The 18604-nt window shown below is 35.1% G+C and overlaps 1 protein-coding gene across 4 annotated transcripts in view; it reads right to left on the bottom strand.

Moving 5' to 3' along the window:
• The window catches only part of XPO4 (exportin 4), a 120464-nt gene that overhangs the window by 27331 nt on the left and 74529 nt on the right, over window positions 1-18604 (bottom strand). For all 4 annotated transcript variants that reach the window (XM_032314414.1, XM_032314417.1, XM_032314415.1 and 1 more), the window contains 3 exons: window positions 18052-18209; window positions 17624-17798; window positions 79-255 (listed from right to left, as the gene is read on the bottom strand). In XM_032314414.1, coding sequence (XP_032170305.1) covers window positions 79-255; window positions 17624-17798; window positions 18052-18209 — 510 coding nt within the window. The remainder of the gene's footprint in view (window positions 1-78; window positions 256-17623; window positions 17799-18051; window positions 18210-18604) is intronic.

The raw sequence follows: 18604 nt of genomic DNA, 5'->3' as shown, positions 1-18604 counted from the left end.
GATGTATAATAGGATAAAATAGACAAAACAGAATTATAATGAAATGGATTTTTACTTACAATCTAGCTTGAAACTTACCAAATTCCTTGTGCCATCTGGAGCAGCGAGGTGGCACTGAATATAGGAATTGAAAACTTGAACAGCATGTTGGGTAAAAAAGCCTTTATGGAAATGTTTGTCGTCTTGAACCAAAGTTAGCCAGGACTCTAGCAATTTGTCATATGCTTCCATGTATACCATGTCATCTTTATCAAGCTAAGAGAAAAGAACACTCATAAAACAGGTGGTCAGAGAAATAAGATGGGAATTATAACATGAGTTACAGAGTTATACATATAAACGAATTTTTCCTTTAGCAAAGGTTCCCAATTATTTAATAATCTAGAGCTAATTGAGCCCATTTTAAAATTAAACAAACATTACAGTAAAAATGTATAGGCTTTTTGTTAAACCTTCTAAAATCTTTATAACTTAATCTAAGTAATTCTTTTCTTAAATTTTAAAAAAATTTTTTTCTTTTAAAGATTTAATTTATTTACTTTACAGAGATCACAAGCAGGTAGTGAGGCAGGCAGAGAGAGAGGAAGAAGCAGGCTCCCTGCTGAGCAGAGAGCCCAATGCAGGGCTCAATGCCAGGACCCTGGGATCATGACCTGAGCTGAAGGCAGAGGCTTTAACCCACTGAGCCACCCAAGTGCCCCTTAATCTAAGGAATTCTTAAGCACAAAGGAATTAATGCTTTTCAGAAGACTAGCTGCTCAGTACTTTGTGGAACATGTGCTTTGCAAGTAAAAATTAAAACAGTATTTTTCTGTAGTCAAGAGAACTGTTAGAATAAAAATACTAAATGTGTACTTAATATACACCTTTCAACGATTTTAGAAAAAGTGAAGGATGATGAAAACAGACTGGCCTAATCAGCATATTTAAGAATATGTGGGGAGAACTTCATAGCTATTCCCTAACATTTTAGAACAAAAAAGAAAAACAAGGATAGGGCCTACACAGGAAGGAATCCAGAAAGGATGCTGAGGTGGGAGGAACACCAGAAGCCTGTGGACTCACAAAAAGCAAAGTATGTGAGTACAAGTGAGTGAGCAAAGTATGTGAGTAGAAGTGAGTGGCGAAGCCAAACGGACAGTAAGCAATGTAGAATAGAATGGTACTAACAATTATGCAGGCTTGGGTATTAAGTTTTACAACATGTATAACTAAAAGAACTTCACTGTAAAGTATTCTGTCATACTGAGGAGGAAGTCTATATCTAGAGATTAAGGATACCTCTATGGAGCCCAAAGTCTTTAACATTTAACATATCACTTCATTTTTCACATTCTAGTAAGAATCCACATCCTAATTTTGCCATCAATTACTAATATGGGTACATAATTTACCTATGTATTGATTTCTTCACCCACAAACTCATTAGATTAGCACAATTCAATGAAAGGAACACTTAGTGTCAACCAACTACTGGTTAGTACAGAAACATAAATAACGTGCCCTTTAATGCTTTTAAACTCAGTCCAATGGGGAAGAGCAAAAAGCAAACAAAAAATAACTAAAGGCCATGAAGGATAAACACACATTTTAGGGTCAGTTTTTAACAATGGTGTCTCTCATAAGAAATTTGTTATAAATAAAAGAACAGAGTTTTGAACTATATACTCACTTAAAAGGTTTTCACCATTTTGTTACTAGGTTTCTGGTATTTTGATACTAGGTAGTGAACCCACGAATACTGAAGGTCAATAGGTCTAATTTAAAACTTGGCTTTTCTGGGTTCTAAAGCAAACAGGCATTCATCCTACAAATACAGAACTCTGGAACCTTTGCCAAAGAGAATCATCTCAAGCTGTTATTCTAGCAATTTGCCAATGACTTAAAAAAGGGAAGTAATGGAAAATCTATTTCAAGTATTCCAGATTACCCTGTGCCCCCAGATCATAGTACCTAAGCACTTACGGGAACTACTTCAGATAAACTATGTTTTCTTATGCCTTCAGCTTTTATTTACCCACAGTGTATTTAAAAACAAAACAAAAAAGCCAGTCATTTTCTAGGTAAAATGGACCTCTTAGTTATTTTTAAAGATTCATTTGTCTGAGAGAGAAGATGAATACAGATGTGCGTTCAAGTGGAGGGAGGGGCAAAGAGAGAGGGAGAGAGAAACCAAGTGGATTTTGCACTGAGTGCAGAGCCTGACATGGGGCTCCATCACATGACCCTGAGATCAGTCCTGAGCTGAAACCAAGAGTTGGACGCTTTAACCAATTAATGCCACCTAGGCACCCTTATATAAAAATTTTAAATTGTTTTGTGAAAAATTTACATAAGAATGAAGGAAAAAATGAAAAGAGCGTCATTAGATAATTTAATAAGGATTTAAACAGAGCAAACCCAAATTCTTACTACATATTTACCTGGCCCTAAAAGCATATTTACCAAAAATGAGCAATTCTTTGAATGAAACCAACTGGAACTTATTCATTTCATGAACAGTTACTGCTTATTATCTGTGGTATTTATATTCTATAAAGATGCCACAAACGCTGAGTTATTAAACAGGTTAGGGTCCTTCTCCAATCACTACATTTTTCTACCACGTCGAGGTGAACAGATCAATACATAACTGTGTTTTATGCATAACTTAGTTTTATGTCTTTCTGTTTACAGACACCTTATTTAATATACATCATTCATTTACTAATACACCACTATAACTCATGCCTGAATGAAACTTATCTGATTCATGTATCTGCTCCATAAGGCATCACAGCCATCTTACACACAGGAACACTAGGCAGCACTTCAACATAGCACTCAGAGGCCATCTCAAATAGTGAAATTATCCTGGCAGTCACTGCACAGGAAGAACTTCAGTATTTTTTTTTAAAGATTTTATTTATTCATTTGACAGAGAGAGATCACAAGTAGGCAGAGAGGCAGCCAGAGAGAGAGGAGGAAGCAGGCTCCCTGCTGAGCAGAGAGCCCGATGCGGGACTCGATCCCAGGACCCTGAGATCATGACCCGAGCCGAAGGCAGCGGCTCAACCCACTGAGCCACCCAGGCGCCCCAAGAACTTCAGTATTTTTTGAGAAAAATTTAGAAAACCCCAATTCACACAAAAATGCAAAAAATGTAGCCCTAGAGAACAGGAAAATTTGTTTGTAATATGTAGGCTAAAACAGGAAGGCAGAGCATTTGCCTTGTTTGACCTCAGCTGGGAATAAGCATGTCACGCAATTCCTGTTTTTCATAAATCTTTGCATGTACATGTCCATGAATTATGAGAATGTCACGAGGGCTGATTTTGGGGTTACAATACAGTTTTAGCAAGGGGGAGAATTTGCTGTAAACACAGAACTTACTAATGAGGACCACTGGTTCTTCTTGCTCAGGTATCATCAAAAGGCATTACACTTTTGAAAACTTGCATAACTCATAATTTTTTGAAGGACAGCCATCCATATTCTTGGTTCCATAAAAGCGAGAACATATTCATTTAGATTTACAAATACTTATGAAAATGATCAAGTCAACCAATTTTTTTTCATTTCTGTATCATTTATTTTCTACACCATTATTTCCACCTTTGTACATACTGCTTTCAGCACCAATGCTATTATAAACTGCAATAAGTAAATTCTGCAGCACAAATATTAAAAGAAATAAAGGAATATTGTCAACCCAGTCAAAACTCCTGTCACAAAATACTTGAAGTTTTTCCTGTGGAATTACTGACTGGATAAGAACACTTTATTTTCCTATTGTCCTTGGAAATAAATTGCTTTCTCACAAGTTGATGAATTTGAAAAAATTTACCTAGGATATCAGCTTAAACTCAATCTTCGATTTCACTTATACTATCAATTTCATCATCATTATTGGAGTTTAGCATGCCATCTCTTTACATTTATTTTCTAATTTGTTTTATCACTGTAAACGGTCTTATTCTGGCAATTTCCTCCTCTTTGTTACTATGGGCAGAAAATGAAAAATTCTGAATTCCAAACAGGATCCAATTAAACATAAAGACAAACAAACAAACAAAAAAGAACTTAAAGGAAACTGAAAATCTAGACCCCAGTGGTATACTGAGAGTTAAAGAATGTTGCAAAAAATAGCCAAATAAAATCTGTTCAAGCATCATCTGCTGTCATGGGACGGAGGATTCCGCATCATTCACTGCCTCCTATATAAAGCTTTGCAAGAAACTTTTTCTACCTTTATTTTTACTTAATATTAGAAAGAATTCCTCTGAGGAGCAGCTGTGCTCCCTCTTTTTGCAGGAGACCCTCAAGGAACCTTACCTCCCATCCCATTTCAAGTCCTTCAAATTCAAATCTAAAAAATCAAATTTATTATTACCTACAAAGTAAGCTTCTAGCTTGCATATCACCATTGCTCTTTTTCTCTAATCTTAACTTTCTACTCTATTTCTGATTGTTTTCTGCAAGTTTTAAAAGATTATTTCATTTAAATGCCACCAGAAATCTTCTATGAAACAAAGAAGGTAACGAAAAAATAAAATAATCTCTAATATAGTTTCAACTGCTTTGTTAAATACCTTTCCTCTTTCCCTCATGGCCGCTATTCTAAAGCCTGATTAATGGAAGAGCAGCTGTGAAGAGTGGCCTAATGTAGAACAAGACAACATTCAAAGGGTTAACTGAAAATGGAACTGACTTAAGAATGTCTACTTAACAGCAGAGTCATATGGTGATTTACATTTAAGAATGTCTACTGCAGAATTACTTAAACACGTGCTAACAAATTTATGAACCATTTCCCTAATCATGATTTCCAGTACTATTTTAATGACATGAAAAAATGCTAATGATATAAATAAAAAGTAATGGTTTTATTTTTATTTAAGTCTAAGTATGGCTTAAAATTTGGAAAAAATACATTAAAAAATTAATAAGTTTCAGAAGGTGAAACTACAAGTGATTTGGTTTACTTCTCATTAATCAAAAAAATTTTTAAACAATTTTGAGTATTAAATGTTCATACTTTGAGGAGGGGAAAGGTATTTATAACCCTATATATGAATAAAGAGATGCCAAGAAAGTGGGCAATTCATGGGATTTTTGAAGAATTTTAATTTTTATGCACCGTTTGGGTTACTTTTACCAATTAGCATATTCCATTTTTACATTAAAATTATATTCTGAAATGATACAAGTAACAAAATTAAAATTATAAATGTGAAGAAAAAAGTAGAAGTAAAAACTTAACTGATTAAAAAAAAATGGACACACTGCTAGTATTTGGACCAAGGAAAAAAAAGAAAAAAGAAAACTTGAATATTCTCACAACCAACCATTTAAAATTTTTAGTTAGTTTAAATTTTTCTCCAGAAGAAAATACCAGGCTCGGCAGATTTACAGGTGAGATCTAGTGAACTAGCCAAAAAAAGCAAAATAAAAAACAACTAATCTTATACAAACTGACCGAGTGAAGAGAAAAAAATGGGCTAGAGAGTGATCTGTGGAGTTGTTATAATTCTGACAACAAACAAATCCAGCCATTCATAAAAGGCCATGATACATGATTATCCAGCTGGGGTCAGCTCAGAAATTCAAGGGCAATTTTACCATTAGAAATATCCATAAGAGCAATTCAGTTCATTAAATTATTAAGCAGAAATTCATTTAATAATATCCAATAGTCAGTCAAGTTTTACAGAAACCTATTAGCAATTTTGATAAAGAACAGCTCAAAAACCTAGAGCAGACATTATTCCCAATGATAAACCAGAAAAGATGAGTTGTTCCCATTTGTATTCAATACTGTACAATAAGAAAAAGAAATGTATTAAACTATGAGAAAAAAGAAACACAGATTGTAATTTCTGAACACATTACCATTATTTACAAATGATGTAATTGTCACAGAAGACTAAAAAGATTCTAAAGATAAATTATTGGAACCAGTAAGAATTTAGAAGGGTTAGTAAATATCAGATCAATATACAAAAACTAACTGCATTTTTTTCTATGCTAGCAGTAATGTGAAAAATGAAGTTTAAAAATACTATTTACAATAGTAACAAAAATATAAAAGTTAGTAAAAAATGTATTCCTTTATTTAGGCACAATGAATTAGACTTAAATCAGTACAGAGAAATACCACTTTTATGGATAGTGTTAGTATCGAGAGATATCCATTCCTCACTTAAGATTCCCCATAGTTGGGGTGTCTGGGTGGTTCAGAAGTGTCTGCCTTTGGCTCAGGTCATGATCCCAGGGTCCTGGGACTGGGCCCTGTGACAGGCTCCCTGCTCAGCAGAAAGCCTGCTTCTCCCTCTCCCACTCTCTCTCTGTCAAAATGATGAATGGAATCTTTAAAAAAGAGAGAGAGGGGATTCCCCATAACCCCTACCACAATCCAACTTAACAAATTCACAAATTTTATATGGAAAATAAAGAGCCAAATATATCCAAGACTCTTCTGAAGAACTTGAAGGGAGTGGGGGTGAGGGTGGGAGATTGTCCTATCAAATACCTAAACACCCCTTCAGAATAAAGCAAAATATAAGTGCAGAAATAGAAACCCGACCAATGGAAGTGATCAGAGAGTTCTGGAAACACACCGCTTTTATGTGAAAACTAGATATATGATAACATAGATGTGATGTGGGGTTAATATCCAAAAAATATAAAGAATTTATATAACTCCATAGCAAAAAACCCACAAATAATCCAATTTAAAAATGAACAAAGGACCTGAAAAGACATTTTTCCAAAGAAGATATAGGAACGGTCAACAGGTACATCAAAGGTGCTCAATATCACTAGTTATTAGGGAAATGCAAATCAAAATCAAAAGGAGATTATCACTTTATGGGTGTGAGAATGGCCATCATCAAAAGAGCAAAAGTTAATAAATAATGGCATGGATTAGGAGAAAAGGGGACCCCTGTGCATTGTTGGTGGGATTGTAAATTGGTGCAGCCACTAGTACGAAGGACCCTCAAAAAATTAACAGAATTACCATTTGATCCAGCAATTCTACTTCTGGGAATATATCCGAAGGGAATAAAAACTCAAGAAGATAATCTGCAACCCCACATTCACAGCAGCATTATAGACAACATTATAGCCAAGACATGGAAAAAACCCAAGTGTCCACTGAGAGATGAATAAAGAAACTCTGGTATATATACACACTGGAAAATTTCCCGTTAAAAAAAAAAATGAGGAAAATCTACCATTTGTGACAACACAGATGGACCCTGAAGGCATTATGCCAAGTGAAATAAGTCAGAGAAAGACAAATACTGATCTCACTTATATATGGCACCAGAAGAACAACAACAACAATCCCACAAAACTCAGAAAAAGACATCAGATTTGTTGTACCAGAGGAATGAGGAGGAGGAACTGGAGAAAGGTGGTCAAAAGGCACAAACTTTCAGTTATAAGTAATTCTGGGGAAGTAAGGTAAAATATGATGACTGCAGTTAACACTCCTCTGTGATATATAGGAAAGTTGTTTGAGTAGATCCTAAAAGTTCTCATCACAAAGAGAAAATTTTTTTCTTTTTGTTTTATCTATGATATAAATGTTAATAAACCTATTGTGATCATCATTTCATTTATGTGTAAATCAAGCCATCATGCTGTACACCTTAAACTTACACAGCAATGTATGTCAATTATTTCTCAATAAAAATGGGGAAAAATAGGGGCGTCTGGATGGCTCAGTGGGTTAAAGCCTCTGCCTTGGGCTCAGGTCATAAACTCAGGGTCCTGGGATCCAGCCCTGCATCGGGCTCTCTGCTCAGCAGGGAGCCTGCTTCCTCCTATCTCTCTGCCTGCCTCTCTGCCTACTTGTGATCTCTGTCAAATAAATAAAATCTTTTTTAAAAAAATGGGAAAAAATATAAATATAAATCAATAAAAATTTGTTATCCATATGAAAAAAAGGGAAATTGGATCCCTACTTGATCCCATATTAAAAACTGAAGTCTAAGATGGTCAAGTCATGTAAGGTAAACTTTTAACATTTAGAAGAAAACACAGGAAGAGGAGCTGTCCGAAACAAGGAACTAATAATGCAAATCATTTTTTAAAAGTAATTTCTACACCCAACATGAGGTTCTAACTCACAACCCTGAGATCAACAGCCACACTGCTCTTACTGACTGAACCAGCTAGGCACCCCAATAATGCTAATTATAAAAGAAATGACAGTAAGTTCAACTACACTAAAACGAAGAACATTTGTTCATCAAAAGACACCATAAAGCTTAAATGCAATAGTGTATTCAGGATTGGATTCCAAAACAGAAAAATGACTGATGGAAAATTAGTGAAATCCAAATAAAGCATGAAAGTTTGGTTAATAATAATTCATCTAATGTTAATTTCTTACTTTTGACAAATGTACCATTGTTATATAACATGGTAAAATTAGAGCAAACTAGGTAAAAGGTACTGCTTTGCAACTTTTCTGTAAATCTAAAATTACTCCAAATTAATTATAAGAAGAAAGATATCATAAACTGAAAAGAAGAGCCCCAGAACTGGGAGGACAGATCTGCAACAAATAACTGACAAAAAAACTAGTGTACAGTATAAAGAATTTCTACAAAACAGTACAAAAAAGACAACCTGATATGGAAATGGGGAATGGACTGAACAAGCAATTCAAAGGAATAACCACAGGAATCATATATATGAAAAAATGCTCACCATTACTAGCACCTTAATTATGTAAGACCATATCGTGTACTTACAAGTTTAACAAAACTGTGATGGGAAAGACATGGACCAATGAAAACCCACACATATCACTGCTGAACAAGTAACTGGTTCCATCATTTCAACAAACAATTTGAAACTATCTTGTAGAATTGAACATTCACATTATCTTATGGTCCAAAAACTCCATTTCTAGGTTTAGACCTTACAAAAGCTCTCATGAATGTATGCTAGGAAACACACAGAAGAATGTTTGCTGTAATGCTGTTTGTAATGGCAGAAAAGGAACCTCAAAAGTTCATTTACAGCAGAACAGAGGAAATCTGGCATAACATTCACACGATGATGTATCTTATACATAGAAATGATGAAAATTCCTAAAGCAAGAGAATGACACATTCAGAACAGTGGTCACTTTTCTTGCAGGGTTGCAAGGGGGAGAAACTGGGGTCATAGGATTGGGATGACTACACTGGTACCACTGACCACAGTACTGGTGATCTTAGGTTGGGTCATGGTTCACTTATGGTGATCTGATGTTTTAAAGTAACATTTTATTTTTTGTATCAAATATGACCTAATAAAATAATCTATGATGGTTTTGAGGACTAAAGAAAAGATCTTTAAGATGAACAAATACAGTGCTACAATGGCCATGCACAGTGCTCAATGTGTTATCAGCAGCAAGAAAAAAGGGTAGTTTTATTCTTTCAATAAAAATACATTGAATGCTAAGAGCGAAGCACTGGAATACAGAGATGAATAAAACAGTTTCTTCCGAAAGAAACATCTGCGGCCTGTTTATATACTTAATAAAGCACGTGCTTTGCAGACATCATTTGTTAAGTCCTAACAGTTTATCTTGCCAAAACAAACAGACTGGTAACATATCTTAAGAGGAACTTATGGAATAGCATCCTCTGACCTCTGGTATCTCAAAAGGAAGCAGGACATTTTCTTAAAACTATCTTTGGTGTTCTTTAGTACATATATAATGAATCTTATCATAATTTAATTATTCATATATAGAAAAGTAGAAGTAAGATGTAAAAGCCTTATAAGCTTTTTTATTATCGAAAGAGCAATAATCCTGATACTAAACAAAGCAGAAAATCACAGACTGTAAGAGCCCCTATTCATTAGATGGTGATAGAAAATAAGAACTAAAAACTTCTAAACAGCCTTCTGGATCCTCCCGAATACCAATATAAGTAACTCATCAGGCAAAGTGTGAGAAATCTGGTTGATGACAATTGGCAACTAAATCTTTCAGTCTAATCATGGAGAACTGAAACCTAACCAAGTGCTTTTTCATAATACTTTGGCCCTGCTCCATGGCCACACTGGCCAACACCCAACAGCCAAGCCAGAGCACGTGCACAGAGATGACCAAGGAGTCCAAGCTAGACACTATGTGCTCATGCCATAAGTATTGTCAGGCCTGCTGCCAGAAAGGCTTTGGAGAGGGGCTTAGAGCTTATGAGACTACTTGACCCCACTTTACTCCATCTGGGAATGGAGGGTGGAGAAGGTAATCAAACTGTGATAACAGCACTTACATTTCAAAGCTCATAATTAACTTAGAAGTGTACAGAGAAGTGAATCTGGAGCCCTTCAGCCATAGAAAAGTATCTGTTTTTACGTCTATGTGAATATTAAAAAAAAAAAAATAGTGGTGAATTTCATTTATGAAGATGCTGCCAAAGAAGGCTTTCTAAAGTAAATATGTATATGTGAATCTGCTCCCCCTTCTTGACTTTGAATTTCAGAATTAAAATCTAACAATATTGTTTGATTCCAACTATATGACATCCTGGGAAAGGCAAAAACTATGGAGATAGTAGGGGCACCTGGGTGGCTCAGTTGGTTAAGCTGCCTTCAACTCAGCTCATGATCCCAGGATCCTGGGATCGAGCCCCATGTCAGGCTCCTTGCTCAGAGGGTACTTGCTTCTCCTTCTCCCTCTGCCTACTTCTCCTACTGCTTGTGCTCTCCCTCTGTAAAATAAATAAAATGTTTTTAGGGGCATCTAGATGGCTCAGTCAGTTATGCATCTGCCTTCGACTCAGGCCATGATCTGAGGGTCCTGGGATCCAGCCCCATGTCAGGTTTCTTGCTCAGCGGAGACCCTGCTTTGCCCCTCTCCTGCTGCTCCCTGTCTGTGCCCTTTCTCTGTCAAATAAATAAATGAAACCTTTAAAAAAATAAAATGTTTTTAAAAACCCCAAAACTATGGAGACAGTAAAAAGATCAGTGGTTGCCAGCGAGAGGGGAAAGAGGTAAAACACAAAAGATTTTTAAGGCCCTGAAGCTATCCTGTATGATACCATAATGGTGAATACATATCAATGCACATTAGTCAAAATCCACAGAACATATAACACCAAGAGTGAATTCTAATGTAAACTATAGACTTTGCGGAATAAGGATGTGTCAGTCCTGGTTCATCCTGGTTCATTTACCACATTGGTGGGGGATGCTGATGGTAGGGGAGGCTGTTTGCATTTGTAGGGGCGGGGGGGATATGGGAACTCTGATTTTTTCATTCAGTTTTGCTATGAATCTAAAATTGTCCTAAATAATAAAGTATGTGTGTATGTATATACCTAATATGAGATACTATAAAAGTACATAAGATAACTCTTGCACTGAAAATCCATCTCATGCTAGAGTAGTTCTAATTTGATTGTCATGCTGTAAACAACTCCAAACCTACTCCTAACAGGACAATAGTTACTATCAGGTATTTAGTATGATCCATCCCACTACAATAGATCTTTTTTCTACAGACAGCAAATAACCAACATGAAGACTCCAAATATTAAAAAGAAGTCCATGAAATTGAAATGATCATCAGTATTTTCTTCATATGTAAACATAAATTACATGAGTTAGTCAAAAGAATATGATTCGGACATAAAAAATGCAAGAAGATGGATATGGATAATTCATTCTCACACAGAAAATTTTATTTCTAAGGCATACTTTTTTTAAGATTTTATTTATTTATTTGACAGACAGAGATCACAAGTAGGCAGAGAGGCAGGAAGAGAGAGAGGAGGAAGCAGGCTCCCTGCTGAGCAGAGAGCCTGATGTGGGGCTCTATCCCAGGATCCTGGGATCATGACTTGAGCCGAAGGCAGAGGCTTTAACCCACTGAGCCACCCAGGCGCCCCTCTAAGAAATATTCTTTAAGAAATTCCTTGACCTGGTTTAACTTTGTGTTCCGTATTTCTGGCCTGAGGCTGTTGTTACTGTATTACTCTTTACATGGACTTGGGAGTGAAAACAAATTAAACAATCAGAGATTGTAGAAGCTGGAGAAAAAAATGCCAACACTGACCACAAGTTCACTAGCAGTGCTCCTTTGCAAACATGATGAAAAAAACCATTTGAAAGAATTAACTGATGAGACAAAAACATGCCTACAATAAAAGACGGGGTGGGGGGGGGAGGACTCCAGGTAAACGTAAGGGTAAAAAAAAAAGTTCTATCGAAAAAAAAAAGTTCTATCGATATACTATTTCTTAATCTGGAGGTTGGTATACAGTTACTCATTTTATTATTTTATAACATATATACACATATACATATAAAATTTTTTACTTTGGATGAATGAAATATTTCACAGTAAGTTTAAAATTTATAGGCATGGGGACAACCCCCGAATCCAACGACAGATCAAATAATATATGATGTAGTGCAAAGTGTAAAACACTAGTAAGAAAGGAAAAATGAAAGATTAAAGACTCAAAGAACTCTTACTAGTTTATGCTGTTGTTCATCTGTTGGAAGAATTTAGATTCTTTTCCTGGTGTAGCATTATTTAAGGCAAATACGATAACATAGATAAAAATCACAGAAATGTCACAAATAAAACTTCATGAACTCTACTTAAACTTCAGAAGCCTCTGAATGTTCAATGCAAAAGGAATTAATTCGTTCTCTTTATTTTTTTTCTTCTAGCTGGCCCTAAAGGCATTGAATTAATTTAACTTCAGCATACCTATGCAGCTGACAGTATTCCTGGCTTCTAAAAGACCCCAAGATAAATTGATTTAGTGGACAAGTATTGCAGCTGTTAGAAGAATCCTATAGATAGATCACAAGGGGGAAAAAAATCTGCCCCCATAAAAACACCAAGAGTCTGAGCTGCAATTTTCAGAGTGCTTAAACATTACAAATTCCTTAAAATAGTTTCTTCCTTTTAGAAATGCACATGAATTTTCAAATTCTTAGTGCTAAGTAATGTATATACATCAAGTACCATGCCTGGCACATGGTAGGTGTCAATAAATATTTATGGAATTGAATTACTCCAGCAATATCCTCATGTGCCAACATCTCGGGGACTTGCCTGGCTTACAAGGGGTAGACGGGCAATCCCTTTTTTCTACCTCACTCTGTGTTCATTTTTAAACCCCCAGCACATTAGATCTGGTTATGCTTCTAGTGTTAATAATACTGTTTTAAACAATACAAAGGATATTATATGGAACAACAGTTATGACAATAGGTAAGCTTTATTCTCAACCAACTATACCACACCTCAAGTGCAAGAATTCTGTAAAACATAAACACTGGTTCTGTGCTAGGATTAGTACAACAAATTGAAAAAATTGGAGGTGATTCAAGTACAAGTCAGGAAAACACTGCATTCATAAAATTATGATCCAACCAGGATTAAATAAAACAGTGCAATTATTTTTTCAAGACCTGTTTTAGTAAGAATCTTTATTTAAGGTGTAATAGCCAATTTTCTTCCAAATACCCTAAGAGAGGTAAAACTGTTAGTATTAAAAAGAAGTATATTTAAAACGTGCAAGGTTTAAAAAATACTCATGCACATTGTCTAATTCTTTTTTTTTTTTTTTTTTTTTTTAACTCTTTCAAGCGGATGAAATGAATGCACATAATGAAGCCGGACAGCTGTCTTGCTCTCTATAGTATCATCAATTTATCCTTTCTGGACATCAGAACCACTAGGTGGGGAGGTTGGCATGGCTTCTCAAACAGTCCCATCCTCTTGTGAGTTAAGGGGCAAGGCCAACTATATGTGTATTATTGTATGGATATCACCATTCCAGAAAGTGAGTTAGTAGTTTTCCCTCTTATCACTGAAATATCTCAAATTTATGCTCCCCACTTTTCAACTTCAATTTGTAATCTGACTTAAATGCTTTCCTTTTCACTACATCTCCTCCCTACAATGTAATTATCCACTGAGCCAGAGAAAATAGACTCTGAATGAAGAATGCTGAACTTCACATTCACTCATTCACCCAACAAACTGCAACGTTACTTTACCATGTTACATTCTATAATGAACTTCCTAACAACCTCATCAAGTATCTTTCTCTTTACTACCTTGTCCTGCTGGTCTTGAGTTTAGGCTACAGATGTACTACAATTAAAGTTTTTTCTTTACAAAGTTTATCTAACACCACCTCCTTTACATACCCACTCTGAAACACACATGTATACACTTCATACACTTCAAGGTTTAAGCATCATGCTTGGCTGCTCTGCTCAATTAACTGAACAAGTTATGTGGCTCCTGTCTGATGAAACTATTGGGAGTTGAACTTAAAGTTTTCTATTGACAAAAGAAACCAAGAAGCAAACTAGAGTACAGAGTTCAAGTCACAGTCTTCTTCAAATTTCACTGAATTGATTCAAATGGATATACTAGTATTATAAACATTTTATAAAACAACTGATATAATAGGAACAATTATTTTGTTAGAATATTAATTTTTAAGGCAACGGTTCCATCTCTACAGTCATTCTCACCTCTTTAGTCCAGGAATAGTCAGTATCTGATTTCTGGGGTGCAATGAAAAAATTCTTGGCTTCAGGAAGCCTCATGTAATACCAGGAAATTTTGACAGCCAAGAGAACTACTTGGCTGAAGACTGGAATTATTCTTTTTCAGCACAGACTTTCAGTTCATTGCAAGTTGAAGAGCAGTCATAAATAACTGTCTTCACACACAAGCTAAAGTCACTAAGTAAAGACACGTTTCATGAAATGCACATTATGAATATCAAAAATTTCTCTTCCCATGTAGATTTTTTTTCCTTGCTACAGCCACATAATCACCATTGGAGACATAAACTTCTTAAAAAGGAGACAATCTGTATGTATTCCTAAATAAAATACAGTTTTGAAAAAATATTCTCACAGTAACACAGAGGTGTATATGCTGAGTCTATTTTCCTATTGGAGCAAAAAAACGTCCTTCGCTACTAAAGAAAAACAAAACATTTCACAAAATTAAAATTGTGAAGAAAAGTACTATTAAAACTGTTAGTTTGCACAAAACCCAAGAACTTGTCTTACCTTGGTAAGACAGTATACACAACACAGGCTCTCAATAAGTGCTATTATTATAAAGGTTAATTTTAACATTATTATTCCACATTTTATTGTGTCTAGTTTTCAGGCACTTCCATATAATTAATCCACCCCACAGAACAACAGAAGGAATTATTATCCTAACTATATCAACATGCTCAAAAAAGGTAAAGCAATTTGTTCAAGGTTCTGTAGTTTATAATTACTTGGCTCATGACAATACTGTCTCCTTCCAACATTCATGATCTTTCTGTATCATGCTGACTCTCTAAGCAGTTTTTTTAATTGCCCCAATTTTTCTATTTTTACTTAAAAGATCGTTTTTAAAATACATTTTTTCATCTGAGGTTGACAAATAGGTATTATGTACTAGTACTACAATTACTGGGTACCCAAGGAAACAAAAGATGATGGGACCTGAATCCTAGAACTTCCACTCTGGTTTGGCTAGAATTGTTCATGTACTTTGATATTAGCTGCACATTCCCCAGGCTCCCCTTCCCTGGCACACACAAGATATAGTGAAAACCACATGAGGTTGAGATGACATTTAGGAGGATTTGTTTAGTCCTCTGACAACTCATCCTGAGGGGCCTCCCTCGTAGCCCTCCACCTCACCAAATCTTGCCTCTGAGTAATACAAAGCTTTAGGCAAATCTTTCCCCTCTGCCTTTTTAAATAGGTAACCAATTTTTTTTTTTTCAATTTAGTTTCAGAGGCAGGTAACCAATATATTTTTTTGGGGGGGGTAGGATTTTGTTTATTTATTTGACAGAGTGCAGGAGAGAGAGAGCACAAGAAGGGAGAGCAGCAGAGGGAGAGGGAGAAGCAGGCTCCCCACTGAGCAGGGAACCTGATGTGGGGCTCAATACCAAGACCTGGGAATCATGACCTGAGCGGAAGGCAGTCACTTAACTGAATGAGCCACCCCCGTGCTCCGGCAACCAATTATCTTTAAAATCATTTTCCAACACCATAAACAGAACAATTAAATTAATTAAAACAAATGAGAAGAAGTAACAATTTTCTTAAATGAAATCTATGAGGTATATAGTATCTACAGCACACCTTTTTGTGAAACAAGCACAATATACATCAACTCTGAAAGTGTATCTAGGCTTTCCATATTCTAAAGTTTCTCTATCCAACTTGGCAGAAAATTATTTTCCAAGTTGTCAGTCTCCTGGTCAAAATAAATGAATTCTCAACTTAAAATCTGCAAACCAAGAATGTTATATATCTTCTAGCAATTCTTCTATAAAATGTCTAGGAACTTCTTTAACCCACAAACAGAAATGAAAAAATAGCTATGTTTCTAAATATGTGATCAACATATTGTTTAATCCACCTGGTTTAGAAGAGAGAACAAACCAACCAAGCGGGGGGAAAAGCACAATGAAATCATGTTCAATGAAACCTGAATGATTCAGAATTTGTGATAATTTGAAAAGGGTTTGAATCAAGTTAAATACTTAAAATTTCCCCATATTTCCATGCTCAGTACATAATTTTTCCCTCTGAGAAATTCAAATCTCACATGATGCCTTTATGCTTCTATTCTTCTACTACCTACATTTTTTTCCAACACGCAAATATCTGCCTGACCTGGTTCCTTTACTCATCAAAACGCTAAAACGTCCAACTACATAAACCATTCTAGAGCTCTCTATATTCTGAACACCCTTAAACGGATACAAAAACTCATACAGATGTTGCCAGACCCCCAACAAAACAACTCAGATGGGATCTAACATAAAATTCAAACAGATAACTATAAATATTCTTTTAAATTATGATCTTTCAAAAAAACTCACATTCTGATTCATAAAAAGAAAAATTAGTTCCAACAATTTAAGAACCACTACAGAGGAAAAAAAAATCAATTATTTCCCATGATTAATGTAGTTATTCACAGTAACTCTTAGTAACACAGATGTGCTGTCAAGGAATTTTAATCTCTTAAATTAAATTTTATATTTGGAAAATATACATTCGAAAACTTCCACCAAAAAACATCTTTAGTACTGCTATTGATCTTAAAGAAAACTAAATTCTAATATACTATTAAACCATAGCATCAAAAAAATGAAAGAGGACGGCCTAGTTAAAACCAGCATGATTATAATTATTTGAACCAAATTATATTTCTGTAATTTCCAGATAAGTCCAAAATTTCCAGATAAGTCCAAAATTCCAAATAAGTCCAAAATTTTTTAATCCTCAAAAAATATTAAATTACCATACTAGCAATTTTTAAACTTAAAATTTTGTTAAAATGGGTTTGCAACATAATTCTTAATAGAGACACTTCATTCCAATTTAATTTTCTTAAAATTAAAATCTTAACAATAAATTTAATCTACTAAAGTGATTTTAATCCACAAGATTTAAAAATATTGTTTCTACACACAGATTACAAATAGTTTGCACATGTAACAAAAATGCAGTCTTAGCAATAGCTAGCACTTCCTTATTTGTCATGACAAATGCTGCAAAGGCACAGCAAATTTCCTTGTAAAAAACAGACACAATTTATTTTAGAATAGGCACTCACCACTTCTTCCAATGCAGCACTTCGCCCAAAAGAACAAGTGAGGTGTGTGAGGCAGTTAACAAAGGACGAGAAAAGTTCATTTGGAATGGCAGTTAAAACATTTCGAGGGAACACAGTTATCAGGTTGCTGATAATGCTGGAGATTCCCACAGCTTCTGAATCTTCTATTTCAATTCTACAAGTCAAGTAATGAGTATTATTAAGTGGTAGTAGAAGAAAAGTCCCAAGAACTCATTTCCAAACATGCAAATATTATCATCCATTCATTTTTAAAGGTGTGTCTCTGTGTATTATTTCAAATTACCCATATAACTATACTTCAGAATATAAACAGGGAAAAAAATCACCAGTTTCTTTTTCTCCTCTAATGTTAAACAAAGAAAAAAACTGAAGGTTCTTTTTCAGCTACAAAGGGCAAATATACCTACCCATTGATAGTATTCAGTAATCCCTCAATGAAGTGTGCTAGATAATCAACTTGTGATCCTTCATCAGGGAAGATGGGTCCATGAAGAGAAGCTAACTGGGCAAGGCACTGAAGAGAATCTTGTGCCATATCTGAATCTTCTCTGATTTTTCGATGTACCTGTTAGAAAGAATTACTAATCCATAAAAATAAATTCTTCTTTTGTAAGGGTCACGTGTCTATCATGCCGAATGAGGTAAGAGAAAAATTCACTGTAGCTGGTTATTTCTAGAAAATTAATTCCTGAACTTAATTAAATTTGAAAATTGTCCCTCAGTCCATTTTACACTATAGGCCATGATTTTAAACTTATCAAGTAATTCTTAACTGAGGGCTACCTACATTTTGAAAATTGAACTGTCTCCAGCATGTTATGACAAAGAGAGAAACAGATGCCAGCCAGTCAGACATACTGCTTCTTCTAAAAACAGCAACAACGACAGTCATCTGTATTATGCTAACTATGCCTAGCTCCAGCTTCTTGCTAAAGTTAGCAGACAAGTTCAATCAAGAGT

This window comes from Mustela erminea, chromosome 15 (assembly GCF_009829155.1).
Source record: "Mustela erminea isolate mMusErm1 chromosome 15, mMusErm1.Pri, whole genome shotgun sequence".
Lineage (NCBI taxonomy): Eukaryota > Metazoa > Chordata > Mammalia > Carnivora > Mustelidae > Mustela > Mustela erminea.
The sequence above is the reverse complement of the archived record's forward strand: the minus strand, read 5'-3'. Positions and strand labels throughout refer to the sequence as shown.